This window comes from Falco punctatus (assembly GCF_963210335.1).
Source record: "Falco punctatus genome assembly, chromosome: 3".
Taxonomy (NCBI): domain Eukaryota; kingdom Metazoa; phylum Chordata; class Aves; order Falconiformes; family Falconidae; genus Falco; species Falco punctatus.
Window position 1 is genome coordinate 117,382,386 of NC_137582.1, and position 22,461 is coordinate 117,404,846.

At 50.2% G+C, this 22,461-nt stretch overlaps 1 protein-coding gene across 1 annotated transcript in view; it reads right to left on the bottom strand.

Moving 5' to 3' along the window:
* Positions 1–22,461, bottom strand: part of CSMD2 (CUB and Sushi multiple domains 2) — a 301,013-nt gene that overhangs the window by 12,080 nt on the left and 266,472 nt on the right. The window contains exons 53-62 of the mRNA XM_080381216.1: positions 21,676–21,849; positions 20,500–20,673; positions 17,649–17,822; positions 16,616–16,804; positions 13,864–14,037; positions 11,446–11,628; positions 4,972–5,148; positions 3,967–4,146; positions 2,579–2,752; positions 1,243–1,416 (exon numbers count right to left, since the gene is read on the bottom strand). Coding sequence (XP_080237342.1) covers positions 1,243–1,416; positions 2,579–2,752; positions 3,967–4,146; positions 4,972–5,148; positions 11,446–11,628; positions 13,864–14,037; positions 16,616–16,804; positions 17,649–17,822; positions 20,500–20,673; positions 21,676–21,849 — 1,773 coding nt within the window. The remainder of the gene's footprint in view (positions 1–1,242; positions 1,417–2,578; positions 2,753–3,966; positions 4,147–4,971; positions 5,149–11,445; positions 11,629–13,863; positions 14,038–16,615; positions 16,805–17,648; positions 17,823–20,499; positions 20,674–21,675; positions 21,850–22,461) is intronic.

The following is a 22,461-nucleotide window of genomic DNA, read 5'->3' on the forward strand; positions in this document are numbered from 1 at the left end:
AAATCAAGAGGAAACTTGGAGGTTCAAGCCACGAGTCATTTTGCGTTACTAGAACTGGTGAGGCATTTCAGATGTAGCTGGAATAACTGAAAAATGTGGAAAACAGCCCAGGATCTGTCTCTGCCCCCGATGCCTGCATAAGGTGATGATGGTGGTGTTCAGGCAGTTACGGTAACAGCACACAGCCCCTGCAGTTTATCACCACGGGAGCCCCAGAGTTCAAGAAGGTAGCCGGAGTTTTAAAGAGGTGAAGAATACTGTGACTGATTATGATTATACACCTCCCAGAGGTTTCAAAGGGTTCTGGAAGCCCCAGAAAATGGGCACCTGAAGAACAGGCGGGTATTTGAGCCTGAATCCCAACACCGCAGCTAGGCAAAGCGATCTATAGGATTTTGCTCTCTGTATACAGCACTTCCACACTTCCAGGAGTTGCTCTTCTGGATGTAATTCAAAGGCAGCAGAGAACATAAGGGCTCTCCTGTGCACCCTTTAGGCAGCACTCTGGTTTGCTGCAGTTTCTGTGAGCAGCAGAGCTAAAAGCCCACGGCTGCTCTCTGCGGTCAAATTGCATTTTCAGGCCCATCACTGATGACGACTGATGTACCCCTCCACGGAGGAGCGTGTCGGGCTGGAGGTCCCCCAGGAAGGAAGCCTGGAAGCAGCACAGAGCCCGAAGCCCAGCACTGTGCCAAGACGATGATGCAATGTTGGCAGGGATGCAGCAGCCTTAGCACGGCACAGGGCACAAGTGCTGTGGTCCCCAGCCCCAGAGGTAACGTGGGCAGCACCAGCCTTTGGGACATCTGGGTGGTGCGACCCCCCGCAGGCGCCTCCATCCCCCTCCCCAGCCCTCAATCCTTATGGCCCAGGTTGTAAATATTAACCTGGAAGTTCTGCAGAGGAATTTTCCTTCGGGCCCACCAGCAGCCCAAGCACAGTGCTGAGGAGCAGTAACGGGGGGATGGGGATAGCCCTCCTTGGGCGCACCATGCATTGACCACCATCAGGGGCAGGAATGACGGGGCCAGGCAGCAAAGAGCAAGAGAAGAAGATGGGTTGCTTACCACCAGCTAGTCCGTACAAACCCAAAGCACGATCCCTATATATTCTGATTTGCAGGGCAGCAAAGCGCTCGTTTCTACCAACCCAGGAAAGAAAGCCAGCTTTGCTACCGACGGAAAAGCCAGGTGACCGCTCAAAGCTCTTCGCCCGTAGGTGCAAGACGGAGTCTCCCCTTACCTATGCAGCTGGGCTGGGTCCCGCTCCACGTCCCATCGGACTGGCAGAACCTCCGGGCCGATCCCACCAGCACGAGCGGGGCTAAGCAGGAGAAGGAGACGGAGGAACGGTAGGTGAAGCCTCTGTCCTCCCTCCTGCCTTGAGCGGGTATCCCCGGGTCACCGCAGAACACGGCTGCAACAGGCGGAGAGACAAGTGGATTGCGATGAACCTCCTCAAGAGCAAGCCATGTTAATAAGCTAAAGATGGGTCTATTAATGGCCCAAACCTTACCGCTCCCTGCCATCAAACTCTGTGATTGACTAGGGAATTAGCAGTGGTAGAAGGCGTTGCTGGCTACTTTCCTTGTAATTCTCTCTTTTTGTCAATTGCCGTTAATTAACTTCCACCTTCTCCCCCATCTTTTCTTTTTTTCTTTTCTTTTTTTTTTTTTTTTTCCCCCTAACAGCATGCTTAGCTTTAAAATGTATCTCTAATTGCACGATGTCAAATTGCTATATGGTCACACAGAAAGCCCGCTAATTATACAAGATCCAGGGAAAGGTGCAAAGAACACGGTGAGGGCTTTGTATGATTTAATATGAAAATGGCTATTGTGCAGCTGCCAGCCATCCAGCCTAGAAAAGAAACTCAAATCTGCCTTTATCATTATGAGACTTTTAACCAATTTTTTTTGCATTAGCTATTGTATCAGGCACACAGGTTTTCACCCAGTCAAAGTTCTGCCTTCACAAAATATCCCTAACTCCTCCTGCAGCACCACAGTGCCCTTGGCCAAAGGTTTTTTTCCTACAGCCTTTGGCAGTTTCAAGAGCCCTGACTGCAGAGGCTCGAATCCCTGGGGAGACACACGGAGGAAGAGCCAGTTTTAAAGACGCTTGGTGGACAGGAACATGCAAGATCTTCAGACGTGCCCACACACCTTCATTACAGGAGGTGGAGTGACTGCCTGCGTCCCCGTGGCCACTACTACAACCAAGACCCCCAGCCATGTGGCTGCTGCCGGAGGTGGGGAGCGCGTTCAGGCTTTTGGCTGCAGGCACGCTAAGCATCGTCATCTTTCCTCCTGCCATGCAAAACTCCCACTGCCTTCAGCTAATGCAAGCCCTCCCTTGGGCTCAGGGGTAGGAAGCACAGCAACCAGATATTTAACTTCCCACAGACTGAGAATGGTCCAGCCGTACCCCTGGGATGCTGTCAGGCAAGGCGGAGTTAGCACTAACATCAACGGCACGGAGACCAGAGATGCTGGAGAGAGGGAGCACTGAACAACTGGGTTTTAAGCAGACTCCTCCACCCCATTCATGCATGAACACATGGATGGCTGCCTACTCACGAAAGCACTGGGGAATTTCCCCGCTCCAAGTCCCATTGCCCTCGCAGGTCAGCACGGCAGGCAGGGAGAGCTGGTACCCCTCCAGGCAGGCATAGCTCACGCTGGACCCCCAGCTGAAGTCCGAGCCCACAACTTTCCCGTTGGGGATGGCTTGCGGGGATTTACAGATGATAGCTGAACGAGAAACAAAAGCATGCTCAAGTTCTCTCAACTCTTCAGCATAGTTATTTCCATTAACAAGCAAATTCGTGTCGGATCAAAGTCGTGTTCTGCTCTTGAAGAGCATCTCCTGGGACTGGGCTAGCAGGGGGCTGTGTAAACCTTCCCAGCTGTGCCTGCAGCTGTAAACCCCAACATTTTACTTTGAAGTTTGGAGTTAACCACATCCCAGGTCTCAAAGTGAGATTTCTGAGTCAGTGTTCGTTTCCCACAGAAGGTAAGAACCCACCCTGACTGAGTGTGAAAACTCACCTGAAATTCCCTCAAAGATTCAAACGTTCTGGACAACCTAGCTGAGTTTCAGCTTAGCAGTTGAATCAACAACCAGTCTGTATTTCATCCACTCTAGGGTGTTTCAATATGACATTTTTGCAGTGCTTTGCTTTTCAGCTCAGGGGAGCACTGGGAAAGATGCTAATCTCATGCAAATCAGCCCGGCCTCCAAACGAGACTCTGGCCACATTCTCTATTATTCCTGCAACATTAGCTCAGTTGAGAGAACGAAAGGAGTGTGACAATTGCTCTTTATAGCCTCAGAAGCAACTGAAGTGTATTTGGAAGTTTCTGTGTGGTCTGTATTTATATCAGAATCATGACAGCTAAATTTTCCAGACTGCTGAAGAAGTACACAGATGCTGATACAAGCCTTATCTACACTTGGTGGGTGAGTAAAACACTCGCAGAAGAGATCCAGCCTGTCCTGCAACTGTTCTATTATTTCCTTTTCCTATCTCCAAACTACAGAGGCAATCTTAGAACTGAGAAATAATGAAAGGAGTTGGAAGAAACATTTTTCAGACTTCTAGATGGTGCCAAAAAGTGCATGCTTGCAAAACATAATATTTAATTCGAGTTTGATCTGAGTTTTTGCGAAGAGTAAGTTGCTTCACTCTTTGTGCTTCATTTTTAATTCTCTGCTACGGGGATAACAGCAATTGTCTTCCTCCCAGGCATATTGTGATGATTTACAAGCCTGAAGACAGCAAGGTGTTCATGCTACGTTGCTAAAATTGTGGAAGTGCCTGTGTTTACAGGGGACAGACTGAACGACAGGACTGAGACTCCCCCCCGGGGAGGCTCGTTGCTGCCTACTACATTGCCACAAATTACAAAAAAGTTTGTGGCCTGCAAAACGTGTATCCTCCAATATTTACAGCAACCAGTCTTACCCTTGCAGGCGGGTTTGGTGCCATTCCAGGTTCGGTCTTTCGTGCAGGTTAGAGAAGATGCCCTGTCTGACTCCATCATGTAGCCAGGCGTGCACTGGAACACCACTGTTCGATTGTAGGTGAAATCACTGCCCAGCCTAATGCCGTTGGCTGGCACACCGGGGTCACCGCAGTTGATCACTGCCAACAGAAAACAAACAAACAAAAAATAATAATGAAGCGTTTCTGGCTGACCATCCCTTGTCTCACACTTCTGGATCTGCAAGAACCAGCAACCTGATGGTCCTGAGTGTTTTTCAACACAGGAAAAGTAATGGTGGAGAAGGAGCATCTGCAGCACAGAGGCTTGGGAGAGCTACGGAGCAGGCTGGGCTCCGGCACGTGGAGAAAACTTTGTTTCTACGCAGCGGAGCGAGCAGCAATCTTAACGACACATTAAGACCTTGCAAGAAGTATTAACACACATTAAACTTTAAAGAAAATCTGGGTCAGATCTGGGCTAGGTGGAAGCCAGTGTGCCCACGGCACCCCCTCCTCGCTTCACCCTAGTTATGGTCTCTTCTGCAGGACCACGGTGGCCTCATCCCCGTTCCTGGCACCTGCGGGTGGGAGCCGTGAGGAAACGCGGCGCATCCACCGAGGGGCTCCTGCAGAGGGGCTCTGCCCACCACATCCCGCTGCCGGCACGCTCGCCTGCAGAAGCAGCCCCGGAGAGCCCCTGCGGGCTGGCTGACATCTACTCATGAAATTATCACCGAGCTCCCTTCATCCAACTGGAAAAAACAAACTCCAAACAAGAGTTTTCCATTAGGTCCTTGCAGGGATTGCAGGCTGAGCGGCTGCCGCTGCCACAAGGCGGTTGAGCTGAGTTTCTCCGCACAGCGCAGCGTGTGTGTGTGTGTGTGCACACATCTACAGCGAGCCTCCAACACGCCCTGACAACCCGTCCCCAGAGCCTGGCAGCATCCTTCAACTCATCTTCCAGGAATCCAGCCCTGCGCTCACCTGTACACTCCGGACTGGTCCCAGTCCAGGTCCCGTTCACCGTGCAGTGCCTGCTTAGCACTCCTGTGGAGTAATAGCCTTCCCGACACTGGTATATGATGGAACTGGAGAAAATCAAGCCGTCGTTAAATATAACCCTCGCGTTGCTGGGGGTTCCTGGGTTTCCACAGGATATAACTAGAAAGTAAAACGACATAGTTAAAATATAAAAACCCACCACCACAACACAAACAACATCCCCCCAGAAAACCAGACCAAACCCAAGGGTTTCATCCTGCAACCGACTGTTCTCAATAAAGAGAAGATTTGCTGCAAAGCCCCTGGATCAGCTCAGACAGAACAGGCTGTTCCGTGGGAAATCAGCTGCATCGATCCAACAGGATCCCAAGCACCACTCCCCGGCTGGGAGCAAGGGCTCTGCTTTGCCAGGCACCGCGTCCCAAGGCTGTGGGGCAGCGGCCCTGGCAGGTGATTGAGAAAAACCTCCGTCCCTGCAGGCAGTCTGTGCTCGACACAGCAGATCCCCCTTCCCCTCTGGGCAGACGCCCAGCCTGCCAGCATCCCCCTCCCACTGCTCCTCCAGGCTGAAGGAAGAACTCCCCTCTGGTTTTTGCAGGACCTTATCCCAGCTCTCAATCTCCCAGCTGGTCCTACAGCTTAACAAAGCAGACTGTGCCCACCACCTTCCAGGAATTTGGAAGTCCAGACATGAGCTTTGCTTCCCTTTGGGAAGCCAACAACTTTGCAGAACAAAAAGGAACAAAAGCAGCAAGGGAGCCCGCTGCACTCCCGCTCCGGCATTGCTCACTGCCCAGCTATATCCAATTATGCTCTCAGAGGAAGGAGAATATTGTGGGAATACAATTACAGGTTTGTCAGTGCCCAAGTTTTATGTCTGAAGTACCTCAGCACCACGGCAATAAAAAGGCGTCAGAGCGAACAGTGGCGCACGAAGCCCTGTCATGACCAAATAAGCACCTGCAATAATTGCAGCCAGCCCTCATTTACCCCGAAAATTACAGGACACAAAAGAAAATCACATGAATTAAGGAAAAGCTTACACCACAAATCCCAGCTCTTTGACAAGGAAATTCCTTGCTCCCACCTCTTCCCTGCATCGTGCCACAACCTCTGCAAGAGCATCAGTGGGTGCATACACAAGGTGACCCGCTCCTGCCCTGGGACCCCAGAAACGCAACTCCAGCTCCCAGCACCAGCCACCAGCGCAAGGAGAGAAGTCTTCCTCTGCCTCGTTGCTTAGTTTGCTGACAGCCTGTTAACAAAGGAGCTTGTTGGAGGCATATCTGTTTGACAGGAGGAAACTAATAACCATTCCGGACTGCGTGCACAGAAACTCTGCATGGCACTAAACTCAGCCGAGGTGCGCTCTCGTTACCGATTTCTCATGCAGCCAACGTCTCTGTGATACACGGTGTCATTTCCAAGAGATGCTGGGATAAAAGTCAGATCCTATCATCTCAGAAAAAGCTCGAAACTACTATTTCACTGCCTGCCCATACATCAGCTGTTCTCTCCTGCCCAACCTCCTCCACCTACGCACGTGGCCAAACACACACAGATGACCCAAAAATATTATTTTTGTGACTGCAAGGCGACTCGTGGAAACGGTTTAATCGCAGCGTGCATCAGCTGTGACCCGTATAGGCTAGATATAAAGGAAGCTGTAAACGTAAGGATGAAAAGTTTAAACTTTTGAAATAGTAATTTAAATACAAATAGGATCTAATCATGCAAGTGAGCAGTAAGCGGGTAAATAATTCCCTTTAGCTTCAGTGAGAGGTGTAAAATGAATTAGGCCCCAGAAGAAAACCCGGCTTTGGCTCTGGTTTTTGAACAGAGTATAAATCCTGAAAAGCCCAGAATCCCCATAGTCATACCCACTCGCATCTCCCTTAAGAATCTCAAACCCAATCGCCTTTAAACCGAAGCCAAAATTCAAGACAATAACCTGAAAAGCAGCTGCATCAGATGGAAATTCTTCAGAGTTGCTGCTTTTTTACCTGGGAAATGTTTCAAGGGATGATGCTCAGCTGAAATGGCCGATACGACCAGAAGGGTCTGACTCTCCGCCGCAGCAAGGAGTGCGAGGGGTGCCGAGAGCCAGCTCACCCCGCCCTCCCACCCAGGACTGGGGTTCTCCCACGTTGCAGAAGATACAACCGACGAACCCAGGATCCAGACCCTTCACCCCCCCACCAGCACACGGCTCCCTGTTTGTGCCAAAGACCCAAGCGCCCCGACTCCCAGCCCGCTCCGGCGGCCACCAGCACGGACCCTGCCAGGGTGCTGAGCACTGCGGGGCAACCCTGCAAGGCCAAAGCCCACCGCTGCTCCTGCAACATCCCAAACATCCCTGGGATGCACAGGCTGTTTCGGAACTCCCCACTTTGGGGGTTCTGGTTTGTTGCTTTATCAAAGAAGATTTTGTTCCTACGGTGATTTTTATGAAGTCCTTTTCGAGCCATCAACTCCATTCCCACCGAGTACCTGCACATCTCCAAAGCCCACCCGCAGCACAAGGTTTTCCAAGCAGCGGGATGGGGTGAGCTCAGCATGGCAGGCTCCAAGCTCCTCGCGAAGTATAACAGGAGACGGCACAGCAAGGACCGAGGACTTAAAAATGTGCTTCTGAGCCTTCCCGAAAACTCAGCTACTCGCCCCAACGTGGAGCTGGAAGGCAGCCAAGGGCACGCTGCCCCGCTCCTGTGTTCCCTGCCCGCTCTTCCAGCTGCCGTTACCAAACCCGAGCGGGTTTCGGAGCCAGCAGCTGGCTGAGACGGGGATGACCATGGGCTGCATGTGCTGCTGCCGCTGCGACAGACTCCCCCAGCTCCTCCTCCCAGCGAGGAAGCAATTCTGATTTTTGAGGATGCATGCGGTGCATGTGTGCTGGGGCAGCCCGCGAGCGGTGACAGCAGGGACGGCAGTGTCTGCCTTGACTCCTGATGACAGCCAGAGCCCGTTGCCCACGATCCCATTGTTCCTGGGGTGGGGGCAGCTGGGAAGCTTCTGTATGCTACGAAGTGGCCTCTGCTATATAAAACATCACAAGGCTCAGAGGTGCTCCAGAGCTCAGTAATAATTAATTTGATGCCAATCCATGCATCCTTTTTCTGAAAAGCTTGTTAAGATTCCCCCCTTGCCTTCCTTTGCTTTTTCCTATGTGTTTTACAGCGAGAAGCTGCTGGGAGAAGGGAGTTTCTCTGGTCAGACCCTGGGCTCAGAGCTGGCATAGCTGTGCATGAAGCCACTGATGCTCAGAGCATGATCAGATGAGGCCACCAAGCTCCCCCCGCCCCAACATGTACCACCGTTAGCCAAAGCAGCATCCTCCAGAGCAGGGCAAGGGCTCAGACTTACTATACATTCCAGCTCCCCTAGCCCTACGCAGCAAATACCTCCCCGAACACTCCGAGAGGGGCTTGTTTCAGGGCTTTTCTGGCAGCCAGCGCCAAGAGAAGGCACTTTTCTGTGAGGAGCAGCAAGCCCTGCTCTTCAGAAGCGAGGGAAAGCTGAGGGCTGATGACTGCTATTGGTGCATGTCTGACTACACTCGAGGTGGTGCGTGGATACAGTGTCCTTCGCGTGTTCCCCCTCCTCTGACCTAATCTTTCTAACCATCCGTACTTCTTTTGGGCTCTGCTGCCATCTGACCGCCCGGCTGAAACGCTCTCCTAATGACGCCTGACACATCAGGCAAAACCTCCTGCTGGAATAAGACACAGCTGAGAGCCTTTGGAGTCCCAAAGCCTTTGCTTCAGGGCTGGTAATTTTCATGCCGTTCAATTTAACCAGTAACCCATAACCCACCTAACAGAAAGCAAAAAAGCAGCCTAGACCCGAATCCCAGCCCTGCCACCTCCCATGTCCTCAGCAGTCAAGTGGGCATGAGACAAAACTTTCTTTTCCCAGTGTTATCACTTAAAATAAACATGTTTCCGTCTACTGAAACTGCCAAAGAGCAGCCAGAGCCCCCATCTCATTTTGGATGCGGCTTTAATTCACTTGGGGAATCAATAAACATTATACAAGCAAATATTCTGCTCAACTTCTAAGGGAAGGAAGGAGCGTGTGGCAGAGTCCGACTGATGAGCTCCCTCCTGCAACACTCCTCTGCCAACACAGCCAGGGCATCAGGAAGGAGAAGAAGGGAAAAAAAGAATATAAAATTCCGTTTACACTTTAAAAACTTGCTGGAAATTAAAGCTAAATGAGGCCTGAAATCTGCAATTTTGGAAATCCAGGGAAGCTGCTCTTACCAGGGACAGAAAACCCGGAGCTACATAGCACAGGCTGAAGCAGAAGTCCCAGGAGTCCCTGCACTTCATTTAAATCCAAACCATTTGTGCATTTCGTAAAAATAAATAAATAAATAAGATAATCAGTTGTGACTTCTTCCTGCGTCCCTATTCCTTCGATTTTCTTTGAAAAAGTTCTAGTGGGTGACAGGTATTGGGATTAAGAGCCGATGAGTTTCAAGGTGACCCTCTATGAAGCTCGGTGCTCCTGCCGGCCGCGCACATCCCTCCGCGGATCAGAGCCGGCGCAGGAAAGCATTGACGGTCGAATACCCACCCCTTGACTTCAAAGTCAAGGAGACACTTTGTCATTGAACCTATTACAGCAGCTTGCTTGCTCTCTCTGGAATGGAGATATCAGCTCCTCTCTTCTTTCCTTCTATTTATGCTGTAGGATTTGCATGGTGTCCTCTGGACCTCCACGCACTTACATGCTCCTCTGCAGCGGGCTCCCTGCTCCTGCTGAATGGGCTGAGACCCTCCGTGCTCACCTAGCAGCTCGTCTGGAGAGCAATTTGCATTGAATTCCCTGGGCAGGCTAGTGCTGGTGACCTGTGAAGCCCCGTCAGGCTCGATTTTGCTCAATTTTGGTGGCTGAGAGCAGCGAACAAGTGGCTGAGGCAGAGAGCTAATGTGCCGCGGAGGTGCCGAGCAGCTCTGCTGCCACGCCGGAGCTTTTCCACAGCAACGTCGAGATGCCTGCTCCTTCCAATCACTGGCCCTCATCTTCATTTGCCCTGAATTAAATCCCAAAATTAATCTCTTCTCTCCCTCTCCTATAAATACCGTTTCCAGCGAGTGGAATATAGCGTTCAAAGCGCAGTCAGAAGAACACCTTGTAGCGCTTGCAACTGGCTGTGAATACAAATGACGGAGACACAGCACACTGCTCATCACTGTAAATGACTTTCCTATATTGGCCAGTCAGCACTTAACATTAAATGACTACATTACAGGCATAATGTTATTATTATTCATAAACTACGAAAAAAAAAGCTGCCACGGATCCACATTTTGGTGCCGCTGGAACCTGATGGGTTATTTATCCTAAGATTAATGAACAGAGCCTTTCCACTGCAAGAAAAAAAAAACACCAACCAGAGAATGAAAAAAAAACCCAAGACCTGAGTGTATTAATAACATGATTCAGTGTCTTTTCAATCAAGAGCTCCATCAATTTGGAATAAATTTCCAATTCATTTACAAACTCTCTCTGAGCTTTTGGCTTTCAAACCAGCTGGAGAGCAGCACTTGCCCAGGTCTCCTTGCAGTTGGTATCCTGCCTCATTTTGGCTTTTGTTCATTTCCCAATTGATTTTTAAACACTTTTATAAAACAGCAGCAGTGAGCAGCACAGCTCGAAGAATGCGGCTGGGGGTTTATTAGATTGGATTAGAGGGTCTTACTTGACTCCTTCAAATGGAAAAATCAGGGGTTTGGGGTTTTCAAATATGAAAATATGCTTACTGGATTATAATTTGCATTTTGTGTTTCTACTTAATGTAAATGACTCTCGCATGTGCCAGTTCCAGCTTTAACGGGGGTTTGAAGCTATTGACATTTCTCATTCTGCTGCGTTTCCTCACCAAAGCAGCACCGAATGCATCAGCGGTACCCACAGGCGCTCTGCCCAAAGGGGGCATTTCTGACCACCGAGCTGGGTACGTGATGCAGCTGAGGAGACACGGGCAGCAAGCCTGGGAGCGACACTCTTGGGGGATGGCCGGGAGCGAGGAGCAGATCCCAAAGGCTCTTCCTACTCTATACCTCAATCCAGATGTTGGCATGAACCTCAACAACCCGAAACCCTTTATACCACACCGGTGCAGCCTGCACAGCAGAGCAGAGCTGGGCATGCAGAAAGGCAATACTCATCCTCCAGTGAGGAAAAACCCTCCTACGAGACATGACCTGCAGGTGTTTGGGAAGGGGGGACCTGAGGGTCCTTGCCGTGCATGCAGTACTTGGAGGAAACAGGGAACATGAGTATTATTTCTTGCAGCACCAGACTGTCCCTGGTGACTAAAGCAGAGGGAAGGGCTGGCTGGGCAGCTGTCCCTGCCGCAGTGTTGCAACAACCTTCCCTGCCTTGCTTCTGGAGACATCACTGCAGGCTTGGCATGACGTGGGAGAGGATGCGGAGCTGGCAAAGTACCTTCGCATTCCGGCTGCGTGCCGCTCCAGGAGCCGTTGGCTTGGCAGGTCCTCTCGGATGAGCCCCGGAGCATGTAACCGGGCTCGCAGCTGAACCGGACCACGCTGCCGACATCAAAGTCATCTCCCAGCCCAATGCCGTGGGACGGGATCCCCGGGTCACCGCACATCCCCTGACTGCCTCCTGTGGAGAAGAGAGCACGGTATCAGCAGAGTAAGCAACGCATAGGATACGGCCCTTCTTCCCTCGCCACCGCACGCGTTCGGGGGGCCGGCACACTGATCTGCGTTGTGTGGCTGACTCTGTTTAGCTCTGGCTATCAGCAGAGCGGGGAGATGCCAGATGAGATGTCCCCCAACTCTGGGAGCCCACTGGTTTTAAGCTGGTTGCAAACCATGGCCATAACTCCTGCATCTCAAGATGGAGCCCTTGGCAGCTGCAGCCGCTTCCCGCGGCAGCTGCTCCAGCAGACAGCAGCTCGGTTGCCAGCATCAGTCATGTGGATGGTTTCCCTCCAAGCAGAAATTACGACATGCTCCGAGCCACCTCAGCATGCCCGATTGTATTTGCAGAACAAGAAGCTGTTGGGTTTGGAGCACGGAGGCGGGGAGGGATCCAGCTGAGAAACACCCGCCTGTACAAGTTGGGAAGGCTTGGAGCTGCCGGCTGTAAGGCAGGGGGACAGGAGGAAGGGAGCAGCTGTAGCAGATGCCTCGCAGGGGTTCTCCAGAGCAGGCTGGAGAAATGCCCGCCTCCTCGCTGCCTGACACGGGCTCACACCGTGTATTGCCTGTTCTTGGCTTTCTCCGCTAATGATCTGTGTAAACACATCCACCCCCAAGCCAGGAAAGACGATTTCGCTCCTGCAGCTAGCAATGAAGTTCCCAGCTCCCAGGCCTTCTGTGCCTTGCTGCAGGTACAGCCTTTGCAGCCTTATGTGTAATATAAACCATAATGAGCGCATTCATCATCTTGCACGGAAAGAGAAGGAGGAGAACGCTCCCAGGTTCAGCATTTTCTTTCACGTGTTAACTGATATCAAAGTCTTTCTGTCTCATCTTGTGGTGCCGCAGGGATCCTCCGCACGCAGCAGAGAACCTTTGGCAGGAGATGAGCCAAGCTGTGTTCTGCCTCTTCGCTGCTTCTGTAGGCGTACCGCCCCAGTTTGGTGTTAAACGGGAGCTTTTCCCCCAAGCCCCTGGGTGGAAAATCATGGTTCGGAGGTAGTGGGCATTTGCCCGGTCCCCAAACAGAGAGGGCTCATCCAAGGCCATCAGCCTTGGTCTCAAGCTGCCTCCATGGAGCCATTCAGAAAAATCACACCCAACAGATGTCCGTAGGAACCAGTCGGAGTCGCACTAAACGTTTCAAAAAATCCACCCACACAGATGACAGGAGAGACAGTGGAAACCACACGGGGAAGAGGCACGAATTAGAGCAGAAAACCCTTCCAAGTAGCTACAGATCAAGAACTCTGCAGATATGGCTTCTGAATAGGAGGATGACTCCACTTGATTTCTTTTTGCCTTCCAAAGCAGAGGTTAAACTTGGTCAAGTGGAGCTGCTAAATCTAAGTGGCATAATTAAAAATTAACACGTGTCCCAAATGCTTTGCTACAGCTAACTTCTTACTTTGGCTGCCTCTGTGCTCTCCAAGGACCAAGTGACGGGCTGGCATGGGGAGGGCTTTGCACAGCATCCTGCCTGCTGCTGGAGGCCATGGGCTGAGGTCCCAGCTCCCTGGTTTCAGGAAGGCTTGGCAAACACAACTCACTGCATCCCCCATCACCTTGGACCCAAGTCTCGTCTCGTCAGGGACATTTTTGCTTATCAGGATGTTTTCAGTGCAAGACCCTTCTCACTCTGGCATGGGAGTGGGGATGGACTTCTGTTGCCAAAGTGCTCTCAGTGGAGATGCTGATGATGTGGAAACTGACTGTACCAGCTTGCACTTGCCTTGTGCAGACCTAGGACCGCTGTGGTGTCGTAACAGCAGATGTCAGGCCCTGGAAAGGGGCCTCACGGACTTCTTTTACTGGGACGCATGAGAAAGAGGGTCAGATGCTGCAGATAGGATGCAAGGATCCAACTTTGCATAAGACACGTTCATCCTATACAGCCTCTGCACGGAGAAAACTGTAAAGCAGCAGGCTGTAGTCCACCTCCCACCACAAACATTTGCTGCAGTGATTTATTTCTCGTCTTGCCAGCCGAGCGGTTTACTCTGTGCCAGAGCTTATCATCCAAGTTGCAGGAGACTGGAGAGCTGAGACGCAGTGATTTTCAGAGTCTTCCACAATCCCCCGCTGTAGCATGTGTATTTCTCTGGTTCAGCAAAGCACGTCGGGTTGCCCTCTCAGAGGATGGAACTGGGAGGACTGGACTGCCCCATCCCCTCCTGCCCGAAGCCCACCTCACCTGAGCAGTGCGGCAAGGAGCCGCTCCAGTGCCCGTCCAGCTGGCACATGCGAGTGGAGTTGCCGATCAGCGTCCGCTTCCCGAGGCAGCTGTACCGCACCACGGAGCCGACGGTGTACTTGTCCCCTGAGATCTGAGCTTGGGGGGGTGAGCCGGGGTGGCCGCAGGAGACCACTGTAAGAGACAGATGCAACAGCTTCAACCAGGAGGGAACTGCCCGTGATGCTCGTACACAGGCAGGTGCAGCAGGGACACAGCAAAGTACTGCACTGTTTGAGGCCATACTGCACACGTTTGAGGTTGCTGCATGGGACCTTGGCAGCTTAAACCCACTCATCTGCCCCAGAGCCCACCGAACGCCCAGGGACTCACGCCACGGTGCAGCTGTGCATAGCAGACCTTGCATCGGTCTCCTCCTGGGGCACACAAGCTCATCCTGTAAGAGCTGCCAAGGGTTTGTGCATAAATGCCTAGTCTTGATGCTGACAGGCATTCTGCAGGTTCCTTGGAAAGGCTCACCCCTTCTTACACAGGAGTATTTCCATGCACACCCCCACCCCCACCCACCCTCGGCAGCGCCAGGTCCTGCGACACAGAGCTGCAATTGATGCCATGTCACACCTGAGCAAATTATCCCAGCAGATTCTGAGCACTGCTCACTCGACCATTGCTAGTAAAAACCCGCTGCTAACAATAATTAATAGGTTTACTTTAGCTTAGCAATCAGAGTGGAGACAGGGAGGCTGTTGACAAATACAGTGGCAGATCCAGGGGTTATTAGACAGGTTTGGATGAGGATGCTCAGCGCCATGCACCACTCGGTTTCTGAAGGAAAGCATCCGTAATGGATATCTTATCTCCCTCTGCTACAGTCTAAAAATACCAATAGTGGCATTAGGTAGAAAACATGATGTATGTTTCAATAAAAAGGAGAGCACGCGTATGTTTGGGCACGTGGGCGTTGAAATACACTGGTGCAGAGCTGTGACTAAAACCAAGGACGCTTTGCAAGGAAATGGGTTTGATAGGTAATACTTAAACTCACACTGTAACTAACAATTTAATAACAGATACTCCAGCAGATTCAGCTAAGCTTAAAACCTGTGGTGGGATGGAGGTTTTTAAAGGATTTATGTACACGGTATGAAGACTGTTTCTTCTGATGTGTCAGGCTCTGCTCCCGTGTATTTACTGGACTCGCCGTCACACGCCTCAAAGGGGATCAGCCCTGTTTTACTCCCTCCGCAGGAACAGGCATGAGACAACATTTGCAACCCAAGCTTGTCTGGCATCAACCTCCTTAATTTATGTTTTAGAAAGTGCCTAGTAATTTTAGGTACCCAGCTGTAAACACTTTACAGGAGTATGAGTTTCAGCACTGAGCACATCTGAAGTTCAACACGCAGAAAACAAAGACATGCAAAAATGTCTTTTTTTTTTTTTTTTTTAAACTGTTAAGCCCATGAATCCAAATGATCAGTCGTAAAACTGACCTCAGTGTCCAAAGTTTTGGGAGTGCCCCCAAATCCTCCAAGTCAAGGGATGGTCAACATTTTAAGGAAGGAGATCCCTTTTACTTAGTTGGAAAGCTGTGGACTGAGGGAGCCTGAGATATCGGGCTGCCAGGTTTTCCAAGGTAACTACCCCCTCGGAGCCCCTGCGGCTGCCGCACCCCACCGTTATCACTTGTCAATTCCCCATGGCCTGTACAGGGTGCTGCAAGTGTGAGGAGGTGGCATGCTGCTAACAAAAGGAAAGGAAAATGTGCCCAAACCTGCTTTGTATGACTAGGTGTCGAAGGATAATACAAGAAAAAAAAAACAACAAAACCAGAAACAATCATGGCTTTGGAACAGCTAAGCTGATTTGAATGTAAGGAGCTCCATCTCTGACTGCCCCCGCCATTCGTTATGCCACTCGTTATGTCTGCAAAAGGATGTTCTAGCTGTGTCTGCCAGGGGTCTGCTCCTGTCACCGGGCAGCCCTACGTCACCTGGAAAGGCACTCTGGACCTTGGCTCCCCCCAGTGTAAGCTGGGGACACCCCCACTGACACCCTTCATACAATGCAGGGAGATCTCCTGGACCAGGTACTACTCCTGCAGTGTGAGGCCACCATGAGTTTTTGTGTCTTTGGAAAGACACCTCAAGCCAAACCATTGCCCAGAACCCCCCAATTCTCTCTGCAAACCACAGCGGCAGAAAGGGCCAGGATACTGTAAGAAAGGAGGAGGAACGGAAAGCAAGGGTCAAGAAGCAAATCCTCTTTAGCACCTGCGCTACAGCAGAATAAAACCTGCATTTATTTCCCCATCGCATTGTCATTTCCCTCCCTCAAAGCCGCGGGGATGAGTGGGTGTATGGAAACTCAGCCATGCCCCAGCAGTGTTAAATATGCTCGTCCTCAGCCTGGCTAATTGCACGCCGCTTCCTAAGAAGATCTGTGTTGCACAGGTTTTGCTGCCCTTCTCTACCTGCAACACTTTTGCTGGAGCTGCAGAGAACCAGTAAAACCCAGTGGGAGCCACCTTCCCCTGCAGAGGGAAACCACCTCTGTCTACCAGGATTTCTCTTCTCAGACCACAAATTCCCCTTCAGCGGGCAGGATCCAGAGGCCAGTGAAGCTGATGGAAGGATTCCCATGGATTACAGAGGGCTTTGGATCCAGACTGTTTTACACAACCATTCAGCTAAGCAACAGAGAACTACATGGGATGAAAGCCTGTGGTGGATGGGTATTATTAAGAACTTACAAAGACACTGTGGGAGGGCACGGTCCCAAGTGCCATCCCCCTGACAGGTAAGGACATGTGTACCCAATAAGTAATATCCATGGCTGCACTGATATGAGACAGTTGTTCCAAAGCTGAATCTGTGAGGACCACTTGGCTGCACTTGACGGATGCTGTTTTCCAGGTGCCCAGGGTCAGTACAGTTTACAACTGCAAACAAACAACAAAAAAACAAAACAAAACAAAACAAAGGGTGTAACAAAGAACAAAGGATTCTCCAAAAACGAGCAGGAAAAGGGGGAAAAACTGCAAATCACATCTTCCACAATTTAAAAGGGTTTTTTTCCCCAGTCTTTTTTTTTTTTTTTTTTTTTTTTTTAAGATTGTATAGGGTGGAAATAGAAAAAATCCTTATTAAAAGGAGGAAAGAGAGTAGAGGCAATGCTGCAGGCTCTCGCCTTGCCACGCGAGGACTAGCAGCAGCGCCTTGCTCTCCGGCCCCAAACCATCTCACATCATACGTGAGAATAACCGATTCCTTGACCAACACAGCAACAGTATTCACAGAGATGCTGGATTAAGGGAGTACAGAGGAAGGGAGTGCAGGGAGGGGATGGGAATTTGATAAGTGAACTTGAGCGCTAATACCAGCAGAAGAAGGGCAGCCTCGAAGGAGAAAGGGCTCTGCACAAAGACCGTGGTGTTTGGTTTGCATGAGCTGGTCTAGGGGTACCAGGTTGACCTCTGCTATGGGTCTGGCCTGGTATTTTCTTGTGTCCTCCCCACTGACAACATACACTTCAATGTCTTGGAGGATGTAGGGCTGGGCAGGGTCCGTTAAAAACTTTGAGTGGAGTCCAAGAGACAAATCGGGTTTGTTGCATGCGATCTACCCAGGTCCTCGGAGCTCAAACATCACTCGTATGTTCCTGAGGAACCGCAAGATTTGCTTTACGTGGATTTCTGACAGCATCAAGCAAGATCTTAGGAACCCAGAGTAACCAGCGAGGAAGGCGCAGACAAATCACATAGAGCAGGGGGGTAGAGGACTCACCGCGGCAGGTGGGCAGGGTGCTGCTCCACTGTCCATTGGCCAAGCACTGGGACTGGGATGCTCCTTCCAGGCGGTACCCAGTGTTGCACACAAACTTGGCCACGTCGTTCAGATTGAACTGACTCCCTTGCGTCAAGCCGTTGGCAGGGTTGCCAGGGTGGCCGCAAGTGATGGCTACAATTAGAAATCGGAGCGATTACTTTTTTTTGCCTGGAAGAAAGTGGATGAACCACTGGAAAAAAAAAGTTCCCAAGGAAGGAGACCATAAAACACCCACGTCAACCCTGAAACCCACACGAACACGTAAAGATTTGCAGCCAGCACTGTTGAAATACTGAATCAAGTGGAGAGCACAGCCAGTACCTTTGTTCATGTTACTGGCATAAGAAATTCTCTGAACCGCTCTCTAAGCAGCTGAGTGCCAGCATCCTACTGACTTACACCGTAAATCCCTAGAGCTCCTCTTCAAAAATCCCAGCTACTGCTATTAATCTATTGCCTTACATTACCCTGGGCATCACACACAGAGTCATGAAACCTGATGTTTTCCTCTCCCTTCCTGGTGTACGTCAGATGTATGCTCACTGCCCTATGAAGTTACATCTGGAGGGATAGTTAAGAGAGAGGAAAAATAGAAGAAAGATCAGGTTTCTAGCATATGGTCCAGAAAGCTTAAATTGTCCTGCTTTAAGCTGGGGAAATTCGGGGGGAAGACGACACACCTTTATTTCTAAATCCCTGAAATGAGGAATTCTGTGTAGCTCTTGTTCCTGTGGCTGATGGTAGCAACAAGGTAAAAGGGTAAAGGGTCTGAGCTGCTCCACCAGCGCTGGGGGAAGGTGCAGAGGCAAAGGCTGGAGCAGCAGTCAGCACAGACAGCCCTGACATTCAAAATCCTTCTGCCTGGACCACTCCGTGGCACCTTGGCAGAGGTGGGCGACACAGGGCAGACGCAGCCCCTGCTGCGAGTGATGCCCAGAGACCTTCGCTGTGAGCACAGCAGCCAGCTCCACTGCACAAAAAGAAATGTCAGGATATGCCACGCAGCGTTTCTTTGGCTGCTTAAGGAATGCGACATCTTCCGACAGCTGAGGACAAAGCAATATTGATTATTGTCATGCTGAAAGAGGGTAATCATCCATCAGCAAAAGTCCAGCAGTTTAGCAGTACAGCTGCCAAAGCCCGAAGCTAGAGGGGAAGATGAAATTCCCACAAAAGATCCATAACATTTGACTGCCAGGGCTGGACTATACCACAGGGATGGGAATTTATTCCTTATGCAAGCTGGTGACAGGTACAGGTCTGAAAAATATGAAGCAAGGTAGCCTTTCGGTGCTGCAGGAAGCAGATGTCAGATTCTCTGAGGTGCTTCTGAATATGATTATACATGTTTTGAAACAACTGATGGATTCCGTCCCAGAGGAAAAAAAAAAAAAAAAAAAAAGGCTCCCCACAGTTGGCACAGATCAAAAAGACCCGTTCACACAGAGGAAGCAACCGCAGCAGGTTTAGAGAGAAAGTATCAGGACAATAGGAAATTATAATGTGCCCTGAGCTGCTTCAGACGCAATAAAGCCTCAAGGCACCTAATTTCAGAGCCCAACAGTGCTCTCCTTTAAAGACATCAGATTTATGTTATCTGTAAGGCCTAGTGTAATAACTTCAAAGCCAACTTCTGCGTATGAGACACCCTTACAGGTGCAAGCACGAAGGCTTGGGGGGCTTTCAGGCACCAGAGTCAGAAGCTGGCACAAAGCAGAGACAAATTGCTCAGGAACCTGCCCTGTGCTGGTTCAGTAGTCAGAAGACACATACGGACGAGCAACGTTCAACCTGCTTTGTTCTAATGGGTTTGGTCCCTCCTGGAAGAAACAAGATGAGCCATGAAAATGGATGTTTAGAAAATCCTGCATTTCCATAAATCTGCCTGACAGCTGGAGGACCTCCATCAATATGATTTTCTGATTCAAGGTTAGTAAGTATATACTTGGCAGGCAAAAATGAATTAAAACTTTTCCAACAGAGCATCCTCAGACACAAGAGTAAATTCAAAACGATCTACGGACCCAAAACCAGCCTTTCCAATAATTCTTTTCTGAAGATGCTCAGGCAGAATCACAGCCATCCTCCAAATCTTGGAGTCATTGCTAACCTTGACCGCTTCAGTCTGTTTCTTATTTTTAGGCTGGAATCTGCATATTTGCTGATAGGTCATTCCTCACTTCGTATCTTGCCGTTACTATTGTGCCTCAGCACACAGAGCTCTAAACCAGGCAGGAGAGATTGAAAGCAAACAACTGGAGAATCACGATATGAAATACCCGGATTGCACTGTCCATTGATAAGAAGATGCTTAAACTTTTATTAACACCTTAGAGCTCCAGGGGCTTACTTAATTAGCTTATTTACTGGAAGGATAAATGAGCAGGTTGTACAAGGTGACTTGTGAATGTGGATCAGAGGAGGAGAGAGACTAACTTTCCTCCGGCACAGGTCTCAAAGACGGTGACAACCGCGGTGTGCCCGGCGGGGCTGTATCTGCCTTTAGCCCCCCCACCCCCTGATAAAGGCGGGTCCCCCCAGAAATCACACCTTAACTGGGCTCCCCCGTTAAGAAATTCCGTGTATGAAAAGCGCCAAAGTGGAATTGCCGAAGCAGCAAAGCTTCGCCACTCCTGCCAGGCCGCAGCTCTCCTGCGCGAACCCCGGGATGCTTGTGCAGCACGCTCGCCACGTGCGTGTGCAAAGCAGCTGTACCCAGCCCGGGCATGTAAACTCTGCACAACGGCTTTACACGTGCTCTCATCCTCTGAGCGTCACCAGGGCTAAAGAAATCTGACAACATACTTACGCACACAGACAGGCGTCTTCCCAGACCAGCGGTGATCCTGCTGGCAGATCCGCACCGACATGCCGATGAGGCGGAAGCCGGGGCTGCACTGATAAACCACGCTGCCACGGTAGTTGTAGTTCTCCCCGTTGATCTGCCCGTTGACAATGGGGCTGGGCACCCCGCAGTGCCCCGCTGCAGGAGGGAGACAGGGGGGTCACCGAGAGCTCACGGGGAAGGCATCGCGCGCCACCCCGATGCTCTGGGTTCCATACCCAGCAGTCATAAACAGCACCAGAGCAGCAGTAAAAACCAACGTATTGTTTTTAAAGCTCTCCTCTCCAATTTCAAAACACACGTACTGAGCCATAAGGAATCAAAGTCTAATTTCTTTTTACACACCAGTGTTACCGAAATCTCGGAATGAAGAACTTATCGACACCAATGTGATGCAGATAAGCAAACGCTTCTTTATTGACGGCCGGGTGCGTGAGTGAGTCCTCTCACGATCAGCGCACACCAAGCTTCAAACTCAGACACCTCATATAGAACTTATTCATGCACATTCATTAAGCATTCATGCATAATCATAGTGTTTCCCAGAAATCATTAACATACTCTCCTCCCATATCCGATTCTGCGCAGTAAAGGTTAGAAAGGACCAGAAATGGGTCTGGGGTACCATTTGGGTAGGTGGTACATGAGTCGGTGGTCGCGATCTCCCCCTGCCAGAATTGCCTTTTACTAAAGTTCACGGTTTCTTGGCAGGTAACTACAAGTTGTTCCAGTCGACTCTCCCCAGTTCCTGTTAATTCTATATTCTGACATTTCAATACACTTTCTACGTACAGAAGACTAGTCAAATACAAAGAAATCTGTAAAATCCCAAATTTGTTACCTAAGTTTTAAACAATGATTCTGGCCCATTCTTCTAGCCTTGGTACAGAGCTGTACAAAGGATTTTATAGCAGCTCTTGCTGTGCAACTACAAGTTTCATTAAAATATATTTCTTATTCCAAATTATTTTATAAAATCAAATAAAGTCAATTCTAACTTATTAGCAGATCTGTAACACCAGTAGCACCGAATCCCTGCTCGGACCCTCTCTTGAATCAACATCTAAAATTCCTACTCCTTCCTGAAAGGCAACCGAGAAGCTTTCCCGACAAACACCCGAGGGGATGCTCCACACCTACCCAGACATCGCACTTCTGCTCCGCTCCAGAGCCCGTTGGCCATGCACTCCCGCACGCGGGACCCGACCAGGGTGTAGCCAGTGTTGCAGGAGAAGATGGCTGTGGCCCCGTAGCTGGTCAACGTGCCGATCTTGTTCCCATTTGGCGGGGTCGGCAGCTCTCCGCACGAGATGACTAGAAGAGATCCCAAAGCACAGTGAGCGACAACAGGCGGGGAGCGATGTCTGGTATAGAAACGCTCTCCGCGATGCTTACCACCACGAGTTATTAATGAAGTCAGAAATGAGTAGGAAAGATTATTAAATAGTTACACGGCTAACAACAATTCAGAGTCGCGTTACACGAGGTGACAAAAATAAGTGCTATTAATATTTATGCTTCAGGACGTGAGGGAAGTACTAAAGGTAAGACTGGCTAGGAAGAAACTGTAGAAGTTTTTCACATAGGAAGTTTTTCACTTCACATAGGAATATTTCTAGTATTTCTCTTATTATTTCTATTATTAACCCATTGCTAGATACAGCCTGGAAGCCTGATTTCCAGAAAAGCCACAAAACGGCACAAGATCTCCAATTAAAAAGTGACACCCAGCTTTCCCTCACACCAGGACTTCCAGGACAGAGCTGATGTCTAAAGATCAGACCCACAGAGGACACCCCGATGAAAGGCTGGTTGGTGGGGTGCAGCCGGAGCCTGGCCAGGAGCCCGTGCAAATGCAAAATTCAGCTCTTTATTTTATCTAACTTAAAGATCTGCAAACCCTCTGGAGCTTTCGCACTCAGCAAG